The following is a 21559-nucleotide window of genomic DNA, read 5'->3' as shown; positions in this document are numbered from 1 at the left end:
CCTAATGCAAACAACGCACTTGTAAAACCTCTTTGTCATATCGGGAATGTCCACGAATGCGGCGCCGATTGCTTACCATACTATGGGTAATCCGTTTGCTCGTTTATCAATTTAATGTCTTGCTCTTTGTCCAAAGGAATCTAGATCTTGGAGTGAGCTACATAGCTTCACTCAACCTATTTGGTTTTGCCTTCGTAAAAATGCCTTTCAGCTCTAATTGAAATATAGAATGAAGGTTTTCTTTAACAGATGTTTCCAAAAATTATTAGATGTCCAATTTATTATTATTCTAATTTCAAAAGGAATGTTTGTAGGTAAAAAGCTGCTTGCCAAAATACAGAAAACGTGCCCTGGTCCTAATATTTATTGTGATATTGTTACCAACAAATGTATTTTAAAAATGCACAATGTAACTAACAGCATTTATGACATAATAAGTATAAAAACAATTTATTGTAACTCACTGCATAAACCCATTGACAAGTATAGCGTGGTATCCCTTGGTCTTCCCCAGTTCAGCGGCGAGACTGTCAGCGACTGTCTTGCTGAGCTCGTCGAACTCCTTGCTGCCGGCGGCGGGCGGCTTGTAGCTGTCCGCCAGGCCCGTGATGCGGATCAGCATCGTGTACGACGCCTGCCCCGGTAGCACTGGTTCCGTCGTTATCTCTTCTTCGATTGGTTCTGTGGAAGGTGTAAGGATGGTTTGGAGGTTAGATGGTGTTTTTTTGCAGTTTTTTGAGTGTGAGTGTGGACCCTTTAAACGATTTCCAAAGACGCCCTAGTGGTATCGACGTAATTAAATAGATGAACAATTCATAATGATTTAATCATTGCTGGAGTCTTTAGTAGGAGTTTGCAAAATAATCGATGAGATCGAGTTCTGTGCTCTGATTGGTTGGTTTATTCGAGCCTGTCGAGTTGGTTTTTTCAACGTTAAGCAAACTCGTGCAAAGGGTACTGGTAACTAATTATTAAAAAAACATGGTGGCCCGAAGGTTTAAGACCTACCAATAGCAAGAACCTACTTGACATTTTCCGAGTTATACGTATTTTCTAAGGAAGGGAAGGAAAACATCGTGAGGAAACCTGGGCTTATAATTTCTAATTATAAGTTTGAAATCGCCAACCCGCATTGAGCAAGCGTGGTGATTAATGCTCAAACCTTCTCCGTGTGGGAAGAGGCCGTTGGTCAGCAGTAGCCACTTAGGTTGTTGATGTGATGTGAAAAGGCCATGGGGGAGAAAACTATATAAGTGTAAATAAGGTCTGCCTCGTTGGTCAAGTTATCGCAAGAGCGATTGTCGGACAAGGGGTCTCGGGTTCGATTCCCGGTTCTATTACATGGGACTTATAACACAAATGGTGAAAAGTGTATAGTGGCATTACACCGTAATGTGCACCTCTGCCTACCCTATCGGGGATAAAAGGCGTGACGTTGCTGCTATGTAAATAACGTGTAAATAACTAACCAGGGCCGCAGGGCTTGATGCAGACCCGCTCGTCGGTGACGATGGGCGTCTGCATGTGCTTGCTGGTAATATAAGTAAGTATGTATGTAACTAACCAGGGCCGCAGGGCTTGATGCAGACCCGCTCGTCGGTGACGATGGGCGTCTGCATGTGCTTGCTGGTGATATAAGTAAGTATATGTATAACTTTAGGGAACAGAGAGTAAAGTTCCCTAAGCAAAGGAGGATCCTCCGACCAGGCGAGGTGATCATGCCTGGCGGGCTTTCTGCCCAACTGTTGTTCGTTGGGATTTTCTATCCGTGTTAATTCGCATGTAAACTTCATATGTGCGATGCAGGATATTTGTGACGTCATCCATTGATTTTGCTCGACGATAGTCTATGTGCTACATCTGTCATCTGTCAACTGTCACTTGTCAGTGTCGCCACATCACTCCCCCCCAAGACCGGAGGTCGATCCTGTTGAGACGGCTGTCGATGCTTGAGATGAGCGGTGCCAGAACCAGTGTAGTATGACCCTAGTTCCAGTGAGTCGGAACTGTGCCGCTGAATGCCCAGTGAGTCGGGTGAGCGGTGCAGGGTGATACTCCAGTGAGTCGGAGTAGTGAAGCTCGCAGTGCAGTGTCCCACGGTGAGTCGGGGAATAGATGCTGCGAGGGTAGGTGCGTAGTGGCTGGCGTCTGCGTTGACGGGAGGAAGACGTCCTCAGACCGTGTGCAGAGTGCTGTGCCTAGACGCTGATGAGGCCGTAGGGAAGAACCAGGCTGCATATCTTCGATGTAGCGTGTGGTGGTCCCTGATGAGGCCGAGGATACTGCCAAATTGGCTGCGACTTAATTACCGCTCAGCGGAGAAGTGATGGGTGAGGGATATGGCGATGGGGATGACGGTGCTGATCTGCTCCGTGAAGGTTGCTTTCAATCACTCGGGGGTCACCACTTTAGGGAACAGAGAGTAAAGTTCCCTAAGCAAAGGAGGATCCTCCGACCAGGCGAGGTGATCATGCCTGGCGGGCTTTCTGCCCAACTGTTGTTCGTTGGGATTTTCTATCCGTGTTAATTCGCATGTAAACTTCATATGTGCGATGCAGGATATTTGTGACGTCATCCATTGATTTGCTCGTCGATAGTCTAAGTGCGACATCCGTCATCTGTCAACTGTCACTTGTCAGTGTCGCCACATAACTAACCAGGGCCGCAGGGCTTGATGCAGACCCGCTCGTCGGTGACGATGGGCGTCTGCATGTGCTTGCTGGTAATATAAGTAAGTATATGTATGTAACTAACCAGGGCCGCAGGGCTTGATGCAGACCCGCTCGTCGGTGACGATGGGCGTCTGCATGTGCTTGCTGGTAATATAAGTAAGTATATGTATAACTAACCAGGGCCGCAGGGCTTGATGCAGACCCGCTCGTCGGTGACGATGGGCGTCTGCATGTGCTTGCTGGTAATATAAGTAAGTATATGTATGTAACTAACCAGGGCCGCACGGCTTGATGCAGACCCGCTCGTCGGTGACGATGGGCGTCTGCATGTGCTTGCTGGTAATATAAGTAAGTATATGTATGTATATAACTGACCAGGGCCGCAGGGCTTGATGCAGACCCGCTCGTCGGTGACGATGGGCGTCTGCATGTGCTTGCTGGTAATATAAGTAAGTATATGTATGTAACTAACCAGGGCCGCAGGGCTTGATGCAGACCCGCTCGTCGGTGACGATGGGCGTCTGCATGTGCTTGCTGGTAATATAAGTAAGTATATGTATGTATATAACTGACCAGGGCCGCAGGGCTTGATGCAGACCCGCTCGTCGGTGACGATGGGCGTCTGCATGTGCTTGCTGGTAATATAAGTAAGTATATGTATGTAACTAACCAGGGCCGCAGGGCTTGATGCAGACCCGCTCGTCGGTGACGATGGGCGTCTGCATGTGCTTGCTGGTAATATAAGTAAGTATATGTATGTAACTAACCAGGGCCGCAGGGCTTGATGCAGACCCGCTCGTCGGTGACGATGGGCGTCTGCATGTGCTTGCTGGTAATATAAGTAAGTATATGTATGTAACTAACCAGGGCCGCAGGGCTTGATGCAGACCCGCTCGTCGGTGACGATGGGCGTCTGCATGTGCTTGCTGGTGCGCTTGTTGACCGGGTCGAAGCCGCCGCCGTGCGGGATGAACATCATGTACAGGCACTGCGAGTCCGTGAAGCCCAGGTCCTGGAAATATATTAGATAAGGTATTAGGGTATATTCGTACATAGGTAAACAATGATGCGGTTTATGATGGAGCATGTCTGCTTATAAGCAACCTATTCACTCGGGACTTAAAGATATCCTTTGAAAAACACAGATTCTGGCACATAATAAGAACTGACTGGCATAACTGGCGAATTTACTGAGCAGCATCTCATACGATCTATGTTCACTTTTAAAGCTATTATGTAAAAGTATTCATACTCTTTTGGATGACATATGGTGGTACCTTATATCGTCAACGCTGCCCTCTGAGCCCACGCAACAATCAAGAAAATATAAAATCTTTCTGCCTAGTCACTGACAAAATATTGGTATAGTCCCATAATCAGCTCTTGTGACACCCGCGGGAAGAGTAGCGGTGGTGAACCAATGTATGTGTTCTACTTAGGCGTTACGGTATCATATTTTATTTAGAAAAATACAAAAATGCTATAGATACTTATATCTCTATCGAGCAATCTTTAAATTCGTGTTGTAGTAATATTATTAACAGTATATTTATGGGGTCAATGTATTCAATTTATTTTTAATTCGCATCTAATCATACAAATCTGAATAAAATTATTATTTACTTAGTCTATGTTGTTAGTGGACACTTATTTCGAGACATCTATCACATGCGTCGGTGGTGTAATGGTCAGCATAGTTGCCTTCCAAGCAGTTGATCCGGGTTCGATTCCCGGCCGACGCATATGTTTTTGCTACATTTTTCTAATGTTTTTACCATGATAGTACTTTTATACAGTAATGCCTGCCTTAATTAAGTGTTTTTTGAACTATTTATGGTTTCTTTTAATTTTTTTATCGTGGAATATTCGGTGCAATTTTTTGCACTATACTTATTCCTTGTAGGTAAGTACCGAATCTACTTTCCTTTATAGTGAAGATAATTATTTTTTAATCAAATGCACTTGAATACTTTTTTATCGTCCACACATAACCTATCTATTTGACGGGTAGGCAAACACGCGTCACATTTTGGACTATTTTGGGGTCATACATGACCCCAATGAGAGGATTAGAGTCGTAAGCATTGCTATTCAACGTGGCAATGTTGCTAGTCTGTTGGGTACCATACCTCACGACTCCGATGAGGGTTATTTTTTCGACGCCCTAAGTTAGTAAGCTAGTTTTAATTTCTTTCAAGGTACCGACGAGCATACATGAAAAGACTGATGACTGTTGATGAAGTGAGAGAGGTATGTGAGAATCGTAGCAATTAGCGTTCCATTTCTGCCTACCCCCATAGGAGATAGGCGTGAAGCTATGTATATGTGTATTTTTAAGTTGTTAATATTTTAGCCATAGTGATTATTATTATTTAGTTAATATATTTATTTAGATACTAATTAGAATTTACCTTCTGATCGCCAGTATTCCGTTTCCTAACGAAGCTGAGCGTGGTGACGCCGTCGACGGTGCTGCCGGCCTCCTGCGCCAGGTCCTGGCGCGGGTCCACGCGCGGCGCCGAGTACCCCGACACCCAGGTGTCCATTATGAAGGGCCGGCCCGATCTGCCGTCCACCCACCCTATTATAGCGTCTGATTGGGACTGGGAAAGGAAATAATGGTTAAAATGTAGATGGATAATGTTTGAAATACTATAAATATTGTTTAAAAAGTTTGGGGAAGAGAGACAGTAAATGGAAAATTTCAAAACATATTTAATAAATATTGTAAAAGTATAGTAGAAGAGAAACAGATACTTATTTAATTAAATTAACTAAGTAAGATAAATTTAACGTAAATAATTTTAAAAAGGAATCAATTATAATTAATGAAAAAGGTATTGTCTAATTTCAATATCCATAAAAAATAAATTCAAAGAAAATATCAAAATAAACAGATGCTTTAAATCATAATTATATGTCTTCGTCATCAGGACAAATGAACTTAAATAAACTAATGAAACTTAAAACTTATTTATGCAATAAATAATATGAATTTGTATTTGAACTAAAATTAACCATAATTTTGTCCTTCAAATATTTGCAAAAGTTTAGGTAAGGTTCAAAAGTTGAGAAAATACAAAAATAAAATTGCAAGTACTTAATTTATTAAAATGGTCTATTTTCTTTTCCCTTAAGAACTGCTTTGTAAGCGCCTTTACTTAATGTGACATGAGATAAAACATGTCATTATTGAGCTGTTCACCGGGTCAGCTAACGCAAAATAAAAACAAATGACATGTCAATGACGTCAGACACAAAATGACAAGACCAGAAATATATCGTGAGCTCTTTCTAAATCCAAATTATTGCCGCCTCTAGAACAATTCTAAAAAAACAAATGACATGTCAATGACGTCAGACCCAAAACGACAAGGCCAGTAATATATTTCCTTCTCTTTCCAAATCCAAATTATTGCCGTCTTTAGTAAATACACATTCTTCAGTGTTTGTACATAACAATAGTTCAAGATCATTCACAAACATATACAAACTCTTTTGAGATAATAAAATAAAGCTAAATCAAATGAATCTCATAGAACAAGACCAACTGAAAATTAAGATATGAGAAAATTAAACTACGCGCGATTTGAGGTCGGGAAACGGATGGGTGGGTGTGCATTTTTATATTTTTTTAAGGGATGATATTATTGATCCTTCAATGAATTCGAAGCTTCAGTCTGACACTAGTAACTGATATTATAGCATTGTTTACATTTATATAGCTAATTACATTTCTTTTTTTTTCGTTAAATGGGTCGACGTTTGGCCGCTATCTCGCCTCAAGTGATGATGCGGTCTACGATGGAGCACGTCTGCCCATAAGTAACCTATTCACTCGGGCCTTGAAAACACCCAGGTTATACCCACAGGAAACACAGACTCCGGCAAGGAGTTCCACTCCCTAGCAGTGTGAAAACTTGCCAAGTTTGTTTTACTGTCTATATCTATGTCTACAAGTTTTCACACACTTTGTTATAAACCTACTAAACGCAATGAGTCAAGTATATAATTTTCTATGAAAACATGCCAAGTTATATCATTTTTAACTGAGGTCTGTGTATGGAACTTGGTACTTATTTAGATCTCACTTCCTTTATAGGCGAAGCACTCCAATATTATCGAACTTGGCAGCCTTTCACATTTATGTTTTGGGTGGGATAAACATAACTATGGGTGTAATACTTGTATCAGAACTTACCATCTTCTTATTATCGCTGAACCCAATCCCGGTCCAATGTTTGGTCTGCTTGGTGGATATAGTGAACCGCACAGAGTCCTTGCCTCGCTTCTGTCCGAGGTACTCCCAGGTGGCGACGTAGTCACACGTCTTGTTGGCGGGGTCGCAGTCCGCCGGGAGACGCCACTGCCCCCCACATTTGTCGGGCAGGGGGAGGATGCCGCCTGATATCGATACCTTTGTCTCCTCTGGAAAATTGTGGTTGGTTTTTAGTTAGTTGAGGTGTAAAATTATGTTTTTTTTTTTGTTAATTTTCATTTCTTAGTAAATTATTCTTATGTTCAGAATGACAATGACAAAATTATTCCTGTGTTCAGAATGACGATGGCAAAATTATTTCTATGTTCAGAATAACGATAACAAATTATTCCTACTAGTGGTCGCCTAGTGGCCGAAATTCGACCATATATGATTTAATTTACAATACCACTTAACGTATGTTGAAGGATAATTTTTATTTAACTCAAACTCTTTTATAAAACTCTTTTCATATGAGACGTAAGAATATCATCGCAATGTCTATCGATTTTGACGTTTTGTCAAATACGATCAGATACTATGCATGTGTGTGTAATGTTTTATTTATTGATTTAATGTACTTTATAAGCATTATTTTTGATAAATATTAACGTTCCGCAATTCTCCTACACATAAACTATAAGTGTACCAAATTTTATGCTCCAACGTCCGCGCAATTTTCGTAAAAACTGTTACAAAGTTTTTGCTTCACGTATTAATATATAGATGTTCAGAATAACGATGACAAAATTATTCCTGTGTTCAGAATGACGATGACAAAATTATTTCTATGTTCAGAATAACGATAACAAATTATTCTTATGTTCAGAATGACAATGACAAAATTAATTATAGAATTAACATTAATGTTTTAACTTAAAGACTAAGAATTGAATACATTGCTTTATAAAGGTTCTTCTTTTCTTTTCGGTTCTGGTTACGGATCCGGTGAGAATTTCGGTTCCGGTTAAGTTACTGTTCAATTGCGGTTCTAAATACTGGTAGACTAGAATTATGCATAGCAGATTACCATTATGTTACTTGTACGGGCTTTTCTAGGCATTGGGGTGAGATTTGGGGGATTGAAAGTGAGATTGGAGATTGGAGATTGGAAATTGGAGATTGTAGTAATAAAAATTATTCTCACCGAAGAAATTGATAGTAGCAACGCCTCTCTGCGACCCATGTCCATGATACTTCAGCTCGTCAGGTCTGTAGAAGTCTCCCACGGAGGCGGTGCCGCGCTCCAGCCCCGAGGGGGGGGAGTGCACGTACTTGCCCGGCTCCTGGCCGCGCGCCCAGATCACGTGCATGTTGTCGTCCACTATCGAGTGGTCCGTGGGCTCTTTAGCCTGGAATAATTACAAGATTTATATAAGTTTTTAAACTGACATGGTCACTAACACTAGAATTATAACTTGACACGGATAAACAGTTTATCCGTGATCATGGCGCTTGCAACAGTGCCGAAATATCGGAAACTCATAAAAATTTAAAAACATGGTAAATATCCCGTGTCAAGTTTTAATTCTAAGATTTATATGAGTCCTTCATTTAAAGATACTTGTCTGAAGAGTATTATAAGTACCACGTGATGTTTAATCAGCGATTTATAATGTGCTGACTGCTATTTCTTATTCTGTCAGATTTCTAAGACTCGTTAGCAAGTGTTGTGATGTTTCTATTGAAAAATCCGTACGTAAATACAAAATACATACGCAAATGACTAACATGAACAATTTCGAGAAAAGTTCTACTACTATCAAGTCGCACCGGGACTTATATGCATGAGTAACGTGCCAGGCGCGGCGATGACATTGCGTTGCTATCCTGATAATATTTTTTAACACATTGAACGCCGTGGTGGTCCCCGGTGACCGACGTTAGCGGAGGATTTGCCTTCAACAGTTTTCTATTGGCAGTCAAAGACTTAATTACCGATATTTTTCATATTAGTTCCAGTGCCAAATTGCCAATGCAATTACCTTGATCTTCTTCCGGAACATGATGGTGGTGACTCCGTTCTCCTCGTAGCCGGAGGCCGCGGTGATGTCGTCGTGTCCGCCCCAGAACGTGTCCACTCGGGGCGTCGACCTGCCAACGTTTCATCAACATTGATTAAACTGGGCATTCAAGATAAACATTACTGTAATATACTTAGAATTTAGGTACGAATACTAAATATTTTTATTCATGTGTTATGATGTGTTGCTACTTCAGTATCAGTGAAACTATGTATTTTTTAGAAGAGTAACGAATGGAGTTTCTTACTCGTTCTTCTCCATTCGAAGCTACAATTTGGAACGAGCAACTAGCTTCACTGACGGACAGACTATTATTTATTCATTTCAAAAATACCTTTTTATGGTTTGGAATGAATGTGGAAATTGTTTAAAATCAACTTTAGTAGCAATTTGAGCAAAAATAACGTTGATTTTTTTATTAGGTTCTCAAAGTACGTATGTAAAATATTAAGTTTGATTTTGAAACCCTGAATTTAATTGGAAAAGTGCCTTCTAATAATAAAAAATGTATAAATACGTGGTAATTCTCACCTGTCTCTAGTATAATAGTCGAGCACTCTATGGTAGTTGCCCTTAGCGGTTCCAATGACGATGTCGGTGCAGTCCATCGGGTTGAAGTCGAACTTCGGTACGTATTCGTGGGCGGGGAAGTAACCTACAATATTCAAGTTGCAGTTTTATGAAAATGCGTGGAGAAGATATAGAAGTGCCTAGTTTAAAGAAACTTTTTACAGACCTAAGAATGCTCAGTAGAAGTTTAAGACTAACGAACATTAAGATCTTTACAAATAGGTACTTGAAAGATAATACTTAAGTAAGCCTTAACTATAAGTATACAAAGTTAAATCGACATAAATTAAACTACAGAAAACAAACACATCTAGAGCATTGAAATACTACTACTGAAAAAATTTAAAGAAACTAAAACTAATAAGAAAATTCAATAAAATACATATAAACACTAACAAAGAGATATATAATACAGATTCTTACAGTACAAAAAATAAACAACTAACTCACAACATAACTTGTAGACAAACAAATATAAATACAACATCTCAGTTATTCAAACCACATTATTAAGAAAACCCAAATATATATATACATATTACAACACCCAGAAACTCCCCTCCATTGAACATTAACACATCTTCCCACGGTTTAACCAAGTTCACCCAAAAAGGTTTTGTTCACAGTTCCCAACATATTTAATAACAAACCCAGTATTAATACTCATTCACACATAGAAACAAGAAATTAGAACAGCTAGGCTATTCTGTAACATTAATTTAGTTTTTAAACAGCCCCCCTTTAAGAGAAGTGCCCCTTCTCTAAGATTTCTCCAGTGTGGTGGGTGCTTTTACAAACATATATACAAGTTTACATGCATATGGCACTAAGACTCGAAACAACAATTTTATGGATCACATAAAGTGTTGCTCCGTGCGGGAATCAACCCTGCAGGCATTCACTATCGAAGTAAATTTGATCGCGATCCGAATCCGTGATGATAATAATCTCAACCAATGACAAGCCAAAATGCGATCGAACACACTTTGAAAGTTCAAATTGAAAGTTACAGAATAACCTAGCAGTTATAATAACAGACAGAAAGATTAGGTACAAGAGAGATAACTGAAAAATCAAGAAAAAAATAGTATACATAGCATAGTACGTATTTAACTCGTCACTCTTTACTGAATGAACTATTTACATCACTCTCATTCAGTGAGTGAACTAGAGCGTGGTAAAGATACGAGTATTTATAACGTACTATGATGAAAAAGTTATATAGAAGTCCACAGAAGATAGCTAGTTTCAAAAACCTATCTATCATTGGATTCACCTACTAGAAATACAAATTTGACACACAAAACATGAAGATTATGTGAAATTTCTATCTCTAGCAAATCTACCAATAGACAGACAAATTAATGAGACTAACCGATAGTAAAATTAGGTAGTAGTTGAAGTAATTTGAAATTAAAGGAATGGGAGATAAGGATCGGATTCGTGGTAGCACCCAAAGCCCGGCAAAGCTAAGAACATATTAAAGCAGAAAATTATAAGCTTATATTATTACGTAACCAAATATTATGAAAGACAACATGCAAGAATTGAGATGAAGATGAAGTGAGATAGATATAAGTAGATAGATAAAGAGGCAAGACTAGAAGAAAGTTTAAATTGGAGACTTTCAAATTATAATGCATCGTGCTCGACTGGTTTCAAGTTATAAACGGGGCCTATAATATCGATTTAAAATATCCCGTGACGTCACTTCCCACTCCTAAACTTTGATACGTTTTATTTAAGTTTAAGTTATAAGATAACAATTTGATAAAATAAAAAAATAAGTGACTAATATTTTGTCATCAGTTAATAGATTTTCAATTTTCATACCCCGTCATCATTCCTATTATTTTGCAGTAATTAAATATTCAACATTAACATTATATTGCTTTTTTCCCTTTTACAAATATAAAAACCCTTTGGTAATGAAACCAGTAATAGATGTTAAGTCTCCAATTTACACTTAGAAAGTTCCACATTCATTCAACGTTAGCTTTCAATCCGTCTGTCACGCTATCTCACTCGTTTCACATACAACCAAGCATATTACATTGTTATGTTAACACATAGTGTTAAGTTACATAATTATTGACAAGTGCTGCGAATTGCTATACAGATATATCTACTTTATATTTACATACACGTTCATTGGTATATTACTGAATTTGATATTTCATTTAATAACTACTACGCGACATTGACTTCAAATGTATAATCATAATAAAAGAGAAGTAAGGAATAGCTGACAGTATCAAAAATGAAACATTACGGTATTGATATCGATGGTCAAGAGGCTACTTTTGATCTAAGTTACATTTTTTGCGATATTGAGAATAATTCGGCGATTCCGAATATATATATAAATTAATTAATATCGCAAAAAAATATCGTTTAGATCAATTAGCCGTTCAACCACCGATGTTATAAATTGTTAAGTTATTAAAATTTTAGTTTTCTTAATCAACTTGAACTTTATAAATTTTAATTTATGTGTTTTCATATTATGAAAGTATTAAATAATAAGTAATTTAAAGACATTACAATATAAAAATATGTATACCAATGATCGTGTAATATAGTGCAAAGCTTGTGGCGTTACCTGCTTCGTCTTTAAGTCCCTTCACTAGCAATGTCTCAGGTTCCAATGCTGCGGTGGGTTCGGGTTCGGGATGAGGTTCGGGACTAGGTTCCGGTTCCGATTTCGGTTCCGGTTCCGATTTCGGTTCCGGTTCCGATTTCGGTTCCGGTTCCGATTTCGGTTCCGGTTCTGAACTAGGTTCCGGTTCCGATTTCGGTTCCGGTTCAGATTTAGGTTCTGGCTCGGACTTCGGTTCGGGTATAGATTTAGGCTCTGGTTCAGATTTGGGTTCGGGTTCTGATTTAGGTTCTGGCTCAGATTTCGGTTCCGGTTCCGTAGTTGGTTCCGGTTCCGCCTTAGGTTCGGGTTCGGATTTAGGTTCAGGTTCGGTTTTAGGTTCAGGAGTAGGTTCGGGACTTGGTTCTGGTTTTGTACTAGGTTCTGGGAGAGATCTAGGTTCATGTTGAGTACTGGGTTCGGGTTGAGAACTAGGTTCAGCAGTAGGCTCTGGATGAGCACTAGGTTCAGGAGTTGGTTCTGGATGGGACTTCGGTTCTGGGGTAGGTTCAGGAGAAGGCTCGGGTTTCGGTTCAGGTTCACTAGAAGGTTCCGGAGCAGGCTCAGGGCTAGACACGGGCTCAGGACTAGAACTAGGTTCAGGTTTTGTACTAGGTTCGGGTTCAGATTTCGGTTCCGGAGTCGATTTCGGTTCCGGTTCCGTTTTAGGTTCGGGTACAGTAGTAGGTTCAGGGACAGCACTAGGTTCTGCCACCGTCGTCGGTTCGGGACTGGGTTCGGGTGTAGTTGTGAGCTCAGCTAACTGTTTAGACTTTGGCTTGAACTTTGGTCTAGTTGTGGGTTTAGGTTTTGGTTTGACAGTGGTTACGGGACTCGGTTGTGTTTGGGAAGTGGGTTCGGGAGAAGCTGACGGTTCAGTGGATACAACGGAGTGTTTAGGGGACATATGAGTGGTCGTTGTATCCAAATCTGTAAAATAAATTGATCATGCAGCATCATATATACAGACACAGCTTGTTTCGTCGCTACCTGATAGAAGATTTATAATAACAGTGGCAAATACAGTATTAAATCTTCGATTATCGTGTATTTGTAATCTTTCTTAACCAGTTCGTTTCACAATAGGAGATAAGAAGATGAGATATTATAGAGAGTTGTATTTTACATAGTTATAAAGTGCATGAGCAGAAGTGTCTAATAAACAATTAAAATAGAAGTCATTACTGAAAAATCTACAGAGAAAAGAAGAGTGTAGGTATAGACATAGAATAATAAGCATTGTTGTCGTGTAGGTACAATATGTCTGGCATAGGAACACCGTGTCATTATATTCTTTGATTTTAAAATTTAAATCACATCGGCACCTATTAAAGAGATGCGATGCAGTTGGATAGAAAATATTTCTCTAAATACAGAACACATCATTAATGATTATGTTATAGGCTTACTCACGTAACTGTTTGACTAAGATCTCGACTAATTTAGAGCCATGCTGGCCAGATTGCCGAGTAGCAACGCGACAATCACCGCATCGTATGTCGCGTGTATCGCGGAATGGTGCTCATGAAGTCTCTAGCATGCCTTGAAGCTAGTCATGTTCCTCGTCAAACAATTACGTGAGTAAGCCGATAATATAATAATTAATTTGGTGTGTCTCACGAAAGTTATGATAAAATTACAGAACATATCAGAACTGACAAATGTAGGCTTGTTTTCATATCAGGCAGCGTTGAAACATTTCATACAATATTGCCGTTAGTTAGTATGTTGGCGTTTTGCTGTAACTAAGGTATAAGTAAGTAAGTATAGGTGTATGTGCGGTGTGGCTGTGTGGCTCTGTCAGCGTCGTGTGGCGTGTGGTGCAGTGGTTAGTAGTGCAGCTGGGACACACTTACTCGTGGGTTCCGTTACTGCGCGCTTCTTACGACCTGTAAGGGAATTTAAGAATATTATTTAGATTTTAAAGAAAATTAACACATTTTCTTAATCCTTAATATCAAATATGCAGTATGGACGCATCGTTAGCGCAAATTTAGCTTTCGACAGGCTTCCTTTAAAGCAATAAATATCAAAGTAATCATGTTTGGTATTTTTTATTAGCTATCAAAATAATTATGACTAAAAAAAGTGCTTTAAAACAATCATCAGGGTTTTTTTTAATCTTCATAGGCATATAAAATTTCACAGTATTTGACAACTTGTAATTTGTAATTTCTAAGTTATTTATGCCACATCAAAGTGATTCTGGATAAAGTTACTAAATAAAATAAAATAAAATAATAAAAGTCTCACCCTTAGAACTGGACACTTGGTACGACACACTAGTTTTCACCGTGACTTCGCCGTCATTGCCGAGGTTTTTGAAGTCAAACCCATCAAGCGAGTGCATGGCAACTCTCTTATTCCTATTATCATTCTCTGGTGCTTTAGTAGGTTCCGGTTCTGGCTGTACACTAGGCTCCGGTTCCGGTTTCGGTTCCGGTTCCGAAGACGGTTCTGGTTCTGAGCTAGGTTCGGGTTCGGGTTTCGGTTCCGGTACTGTTGTAGGCTCCGGTTCCGATTTCGGTTCTGGACTCGGTTCCGGTTCCGAAGACGGTTCTGGACTGGGTTCCGGTTCTGCGCTAGGTTCTGGTTCGGCTTTCGGCTCTGGCTCCGGTAGTGGTTCGGTTTTTTGTGTGGTTGCTAGAAACATTTTAGATTGTGCATTTTATTAGTACGAACAAAATCAATTATATTTTAACAAAAATAAGATATAGAAGAAAATAAGAAAATTATATTTCAACCAAAATAAGTAAACGGAATGTCTTCACACAAGATTTACAATTGCTTAAAGGGAACTTAGCTTAAGTTGAATATAGTAACATTAATTTATTTTTCAACGTCAAAGTTATTAAGTTACCTAATTAATAACGTATTAACTCTGAGTACGGTGTGGTAAATTACTGTAGTTATCTTTTGGGAGCATGTAAGTAATAATTATAAGTTCATAAACTAAAGTTTTGCATCGACCGCAGGTCCCAGCACTGGGAAGTTCTTACACTCCTTTGTCAAACCGTTGGGGCGCCAACCGACACCTGAAACACAATTCTATACTTTATAACACATCTTTATAAGATTGATATTACAATACAACATTTCTACTGGCTTTATTTTTAATTTTGTATCTTCAAGTACTACCCCTAACTTATTTTGTATTAGCAGACAGTTGTGGAACCTTCAAATGAGTCTCCATTATAACGGCAAAGCTATGAAATAAAACTCAATTAATATTTGAGTATTATAAGCCCCACGTTAGGATTTTCTCATGTGTTGTGGGTGCGGTTATAAAAATACATTTTCACGGACACATGACACCCAGACCTAAACAACAATTTGTTAATCACACAAAGAATTGTTCCACGTCGAATCAAAAATCCACATTTCACTAGTTATATTATGAGTTCCGTGTAACAAGGGGAGAACTGAAGCCATGCACAGGGCAGAATTCCTGCTGCTACTTCAATAATACTTTGGCTGACCAGAAAACCGAACCCATGACACCTTGCTCAGTAATTGTGCTTGCTACTTGACCAATAAAAAAGTCGTATCACAATATAAGATATAAAGACCTTGATAGAGATTAACACTTATGATAAATGATATTTATTTCTGCAAGTTGGTAACAAAAAAAATCAAACCCTCCTTCTGGCGCAGTCGGGTATTAACACAATTGTACACGTAAATTTTTGAAATAACTAGATGTGGCCTTAAATTATAAAGTTACTGACCAGCGTACGAGGTGCCGTTGACCATCATGATGACCTCGATCTCGGCGTCCTCCTTCAGTATCCGCCAGTACAGGTGGAACTGCTTCGACAGCTCGCGCTTGCTGTACAGGCCCAGGTTCACGTTCTTGTCCTTCCAGGGCGCCTCTGTTCAAATAAAACGTCATTTTAGTATTTGTTTGAAAATCATTTTAATGCGATGTTTAGGTAGGTAGCTAAGTTTGTTTGTGGACTAAAATGAGTTCAGCTATGTCCCGCCGTTGAGGCAAACAATAATAAAATATAGAGGTTAGCAATGCATTATCAACTCTTTTGGTGTCGCGGGTGTGATTAGGAGGTGTCTATTTGCTTACCATCAGGTTACCAGAGTCTGCTTGCTTGTCACCCCAACTTATAAAAGTATTTGGTCAGTAAATAAACCTGATCAAAACAAATGTTGAGATTAAATTTTTAACAAAGGGATACATAGAGGTGCACATTACGACACGTAATGCCACTGTAAAACGTAAACCCACTTTTCACCATTTGTGTTATAAGTCCCAAGTAATAGGGGGTGAGCCTATTGCCATATACTGGGTACAATTCCAGACTCCATGCTTCCGTAGAAATTTTTGAAAACCCGAAAAATCGAACCCGAGACCCTTTGTCCGGCTGTCGCCTTTGCGACCACTCGACCAACGAGACAGTCTAAATAAAGAAAAATTAACCCTAAAACACTCACTCTTATTACACCCTTTCCCGTAGAACCCGTAAGGACAGTAGCACATCTTGGTGGGCGACTCGGTGGCGTTGACGTCGATGCACTTCCCGCGCAGGCCGCAGTCGTTGTCTTCCGAGCACTCGTCGCTGAACTGGCAGCGCGCGCCCGAGTACAGCTTGTTGCACTTGCAGCGGCCCAGGATGTAGAACCCGTGGCCTGAACACGTCTCGTGGTACTCCTTGCCTGGAATTTTGAACGACAAATTACATAAAGGAAAGTAGGAGGCCATTGCCCTGCAGTGGGACGATCATGGCTGAAATCTAAATCTAAAATACATAGGTATATGATTTTTTTATTTATTTAATCTTCATCACAAAAAAATAAAGTGAATGGCGGACATACGCCCGATTACTGAAATGCTACTCTTTAAGCTGTACTTAAATATCGTGCTATCTCTGTCATTTTATAAAGAATTGATAGGGACAGAAGTAGTTTTGAGAGCGTCTTAAAATTGAGTAGCGTTTGAGTATTCGGACATTAAACGCCTTAAGGCATTCTCTGACCGTCAACCATAGGGTAGTGCGGAGAAAAGAAGCGGTTGATGCGAAGCCAGAACCCAATTTTTATATGTGAAAGAACCATATTTTGGCATGAACCAACTGCAATGATACAACGGCCTCACAGAAAGCTAGCGTGAAACAACGTCTGGGTTTTGTTTCACCATGTGAATGGGGTAACCGCTGGCACTTAACACCCTCAAAGGTTAGCAATGCATTATCAACTCTTTTGGTGTCGCGGGTGTGATTAGGAGGTGTCTATTTGCTTACCATCAGATGACCCGTCTGCTTCTTTGCCGCCCTAGTAATGAACTTCCTACTTTTATCTACAGATATCTTAAAATTTTCTGTCTATTGATACATTGACAATCTTGAAGATCACATTCCCATCCTGACAAATGACAATCAGATTAAAAAAGAACATTAAAATAAAATGGTATACAAAACGCAATCAACACATTATTACAAACTGTCAGATTATTTAAAAACCTATGAATTTTAATAGGAAACATTTAAATTATTTAAATTAAAACATTAATCACTGACTCTTGATGAGATATCTTAATCTTAATTTTGCAACATTAGTATTAGGCATTAGGTAACCGCCTGCGGATTCAATCGCGTGGAATTTAAAAGATTTCTGTCTTTTAGGTCCTGATTCTAGAATTTTGCCATAAAATGTAGCCTGTATTACGCTTAGCTATCGTTTTCTTTAGAAGATATTATTACAGGAGAAGAATTCTCCTGTAATAATATCTTCTGATTTATTTCGTTGCGAGATCCAAGACAGTCATTTATGTCCCTGAGACGCGCTGGACTTCAGTGTTTTATGTTTTCATTGTTGTATCTACTGTAGATCCTGGCTTACAGGAGTTGCAGCGGTTTGAGAGGTTGTGGCGGGCTTGTCCCATTAAAAGAAGCGTATGGTTACGCTCCAAAGAGTACCTAAACTTTGCCATGGTACCTGGAGCTGCGGACTACCTAGCGGGTTATCGGGACTACGGCTCAAAGAGCAGGATTAGGAACGGGGTGCTTTTAGTCAGTAAAAGTCTGAAATGTCCTCTAGCTTCGCTCTAGGCGTGAGAAGCCATTGGTTGATTTTTCCCCCGTTAAAAATTTTGCATTGATAAAAGATCCCACCCAAAACATAAATGTGAAAGGCTGCCAAATTCGATAATATTGGAATGCTTCGCCTATAAAAGAAGTGAGATCTAAATAAGTACCAAGTTCCATACACAGACCTCAGTTAAAAATGATATAACAAGTTGGCAAGTTTTCACACACTTTGTTATAAACCTACTAAACGCAATGAGTCAAGTATATAATTTTCTATTAAAACTTGCCAAGTTATATCATTTTTAACTGAGGTTTGTGTATGGAACTTGGTACTTATTTAGATCTCACTTCTTTTATAGGCGAAGCATTCCAATATTATCGAACTTGGCAGCCTTTCACATTTATGTTTTGGGTGGGATTTCATTTATTTTTGTTAAGTTTTATTTTTATTTTTTCTTATTTTACTTTACTTTGACTAAATACAAAACTTCGTAACGAATTTTAGGTCGGTACGACCATTGGAAGATATAGATAATTTTTTTGTTTTAGTTCCTTAGGTGTATGAATTTACACCTTCATTATTTTTAAAACCGACTCACACTTGGCCATTTTCAGATTTTTTCCTTTACCTTGACCCAAAGACCTACCTCCATGCCAAATTTCAAGTCAATACGACCATTGGAAGTGGTCTAGGTTTTTGATGAGTGAGTCAGTCAGTGAGTGTATAGTAAAAATAGCGATTTTCTGACGTCAATATCTCAACACCTACAATAGGTACATTAATGAAATTTTGTATTTTAGATAAGTAAGTAGATCTCAACAGATACTAGAAATTTCATATGCGTAGATAAAATAGATTTTGAGTTATAGGTGGGTCGAACTTGGCCCGAAATGGTTCGTGTAATATAACCCACGGCCGGTGTGTCGGTTTTTTTGCTCGAACTTGGCGGACACACTGCCGTGTGTCTAGATTTGTCCAAATCGGTTCAGTAGTTTCGGTGCTTATTCAATACATAGAAACAAACAAACTATCAAATGTTTCCTCTTTATAATATTAGCATGTTATGTATCTACAGATTAGGCACATTACTTCATTATAAATTCGAGCTAATTAATAACAGAATGTGTTGGCATCCGAGCAATTTGTTCAGAAGTGAGTCAAGGTGGACATGATGACATAAATATATGCGAATGTAATTATAATAGATTAGAGACAGGTCTCTCGCTACCATAGCTTATAGAGACAGGTGACATTAATCAGGAACTGGCAATGTGATGAAGAATAATGCAAGCCTTGTCGAATACTTATGTAAAGCCCAAAGGCCTATGTCAGAGTTCCTCAACGTGGGGTAAGCGATCCCCTAGGAGTAAGTCTTTCGATAGCATGGGGATTCGCGACAACAACTTCTTGCTTTTTCTTCTACAGTAAATTTTGGATGTTCATTAGTTAGTAAGTATATCACTTGGAAATTTTAATAGGGTTTCGTGGAGCCGAAAGTTTTAGAAACCCTGGCCTATGTCCAAGACGCGCTCATTTGATTGACGAATGCATGCAACTTACAAATGACAATAGGCGGCCTACAAATGACAAATGCTAGCATGTTAGACTTACAGAAATCAGCTCACGAAGTGATAATTGTGGCTTGAATATCGTCATATGTAGGTTGCATGAATTCGTCAAACGGCGCGTCGCTGACAGACGTAAGCCTATATTCAAATGGCAAGCGTTAAACTACCTGTATTTTACCAATTTCCAGTATTAAGCCTAGCTAACCTAGTTTCAGTGACGGACAGACTGGCAGACTATTATTCATTTCTTTATTTGTTGATATTTCAAAAGTAGATACCTATTCCTGGTTTAATTGGAATAAATGCCTCGACTTTGACTTTCATGCATAAAATGTTAAACACTAGTGGTGTACATCACTCACGCGGCAATATGTCGATATCAGCGCAGGACCAGAATCTATAGTTGCTGCCCCACTCGCCGGCCTCGCGTTGCAGTTGCAGCGTGCAGTTCTCGCAGGTAAAGTCGCTCGGGAGACGCACCTCGTATTTTTGGGCACTGCAATGGAAATACAATTGTGTTTGTAGGTCAAAATTGATGTTGGTTATATTAGAAATGATTGATCATGTGAATATTTTTTTTAATTGTTAATTATCTATTATTTTAATATTTATTCTTTAAAGCATTAACTGCCTAAAGAAAACTGTTGGAGGCAAATCGTCCGCTAAGCGTCGGTCACAAATGTCCGAGGTGGTGGTTAACTTCTATAGGCTTACCCAATAGGGAATAAGGTCATCCCTCTTACATGAGACTTATAACACAAATGGTGTAAAGTGGGTGTATAGTGGTATTACGTGCCGTAATCTATAAAATTACATATACCTATGTTAGTTTTATATAAAACTACTTATATTTTATTTTCACACAAAGAGAATTATATTCTGTTACGTGATTTTCCATGAGGAAAATCAAGAACATGGAACAAATAAGTAGAACAAACATGTGTACAAGCCGATATTTAAACAGGTTTGTTGTTAATAAAAAACTTACGTGACGTCATCTCGAACAAATTCAGTTCCACCCGCCCTTGGCGTTAAATCAAGAAGTGGTCTTTCCAAATCGTCCAATATCCTCAAACTAAATCCACCCTGAAATAAAAATAAAAAAAAAATTAATAAAATACTGAACAAAAAGATTCGCCCAACGTGGGGCTCGAACCCACGACCCTGAGATTAAGAGTCTCATGCTCTACCGACTGAGCTAGCCGGGCTTATAGTAGCATTGTCAAAATTACTGATCACTTACTCGGTGTGCGTATGCTAAATGCCAGTGTACTGTGAATGTTGATCCTGCTAAAAATGATGTTTTTAATGATCCTGAAACAAAACAAAATAAGCAATTAATTAACAAAATAAATGAAAACTACATACATAAAATAAAATATGAAAATATGTTTAAATTTGGACTATAATAAAACATTTACATTAAATGTACCTATGTAGAACAAAAAAAAAAATTAAAGAAATAGCTCCAAAATTACAGTTTTCCGTGTTACAGAACTTAACGTAATTACTATCAGCGCCATCTCTTATCAAATAGCACAACCACTATCTTGACACCATTTGCATAGTTGTTACGCAATGACATGTAGATGTCGCAACTGGTTTGAGACGTAACATTCCGGTATTTGTGGGAACGAGTTTATCTTGCTATTTATTGCGCTTAACTAAACTTTTTTATTACATAAACTGGTTTTCTAATTAAATAAGTACTCTTTACTTGCTGTTGATGAAATTGGTGAAGTTAAAAGATGGTAATCTTGTACAACTTTTGCGTTATTGAGCGCTAATGT

At 38.9% G+C, this 21559-nt stretch overlaps 1 protein-coding gene, 1 long non-coding RNA gene and 2 other non-coding genes across 13 annotated transcripts in view; 2 read left to right on the top strand and 2 right to left on the bottom strand.

Annotated features, from left to right (window-relative positions):
* Positions 1-21559, bottom strand: part of LOC118279065 (uncharacterized) — a 595270-nt gene that overhangs the window by 509333 nt on the left and 64378 nt on the right. For 9 of the 10 annotated variants that reach the window (XR_007705937.1, XR_007705938.1, XR_007705941.1 and 6 more), the window contains 16 exons: positions 21013-21083; positions 20758-20855; positions 20132-20265; positions 16609-16830; positions 15891-16034; positions 15122-15197; positions 14416-14807; positions 14019-14051; positions 12127-13092; positions 9486-9609; positions 8916-9024; positions 8078-8282; positions 6874-7100; positions 5084-5275; positions 3537-3684; positions 465-681 (listed from right to left, as the gene is read on the bottom strand). Coding sequence is in view for 5 of the 10 variants with exons in the window: in XM_050698333.1 (XP_050554290.1) it covers positions 465-681; positions 3537-3684; positions 5084-5275; positions 6874-7100; positions 8078-8282; positions 8916-9024; positions 9486-9609; positions 12127-13092; positions 14019-14051; positions 14416-14807; positions 15122-15197; positions 15891-16034; positions 16609-16830; positions 20132-20265; positions 20758-20855; positions 21013-21083 (3358 nt within the window). In the remaining 5 variants the exon portion in view is untranslated. The remainder of the gene's footprint in view (positions 1-464; positions 682-3536; positions 3685-5083; positions 5276-6873; positions 7101-8077; positions 8283-8915; positions 9025-9485; positions 9610-12126; positions 13093-14018; positions 14052-14415; positions 14808-15121; positions 15198-15890; positions 16035-16608; positions 16831-20131; positions 20266-20757; positions 20856-21012; positions 21084-21559) is intronic. The other variant, XM_050698334.1, reaches the window with a different exon arrangement.
* Positions 4343-4414, top strand: Trnag-ucc (transfer RNA glycine (anticodon UCC)). Its single transcript has one exon. It is a non-coding gene; the product is annotated as a tRNA-Gly (tRNA).
* Positions 18291-21559, top strand: part of LOC126911406 (uncharacterized) — an 88991-nt gene continuing 85722 nt past the window's right edge. Inside the window, exon 1 of the long non-coding RNA XR_007705959.1 lies at positions 18291-18757. This is a non-coding gene — a long non-coding RNA (uncharacterized LOC126911406). The remainder of the gene's footprint in view (positions 18758-21559) is intronic.
* On the bottom strand, positions 20905-20977 carry Trnak-cuu (transfer RNA lysine (anticodon CUU)). Its single transcript has one exon. It is a non-coding gene; the product is annotated as a tRNA-Lys (tRNA).

The sequence above is a fragment of the Spodoptera frugiperda genome, chromosome 14, assembly GCF_023101765.2.
Source record: "Spodoptera frugiperda isolate SF20-4 chromosome 14, AGI-APGP_CSIRO_Sfru_2.0, whole genome shotgun sequence".
In the NCBI taxonomy this organism is placed as follows: Eukaryota; Metazoa; Arthropoda; class Insecta; order Lepidoptera; family Noctuidae; genus Spodoptera; species Spodoptera frugiperda.
The sequence above is the reverse complement of the archived record's forward strand: the minus strand, read 5'-3'. Positions and strand labels throughout refer to the sequence as shown.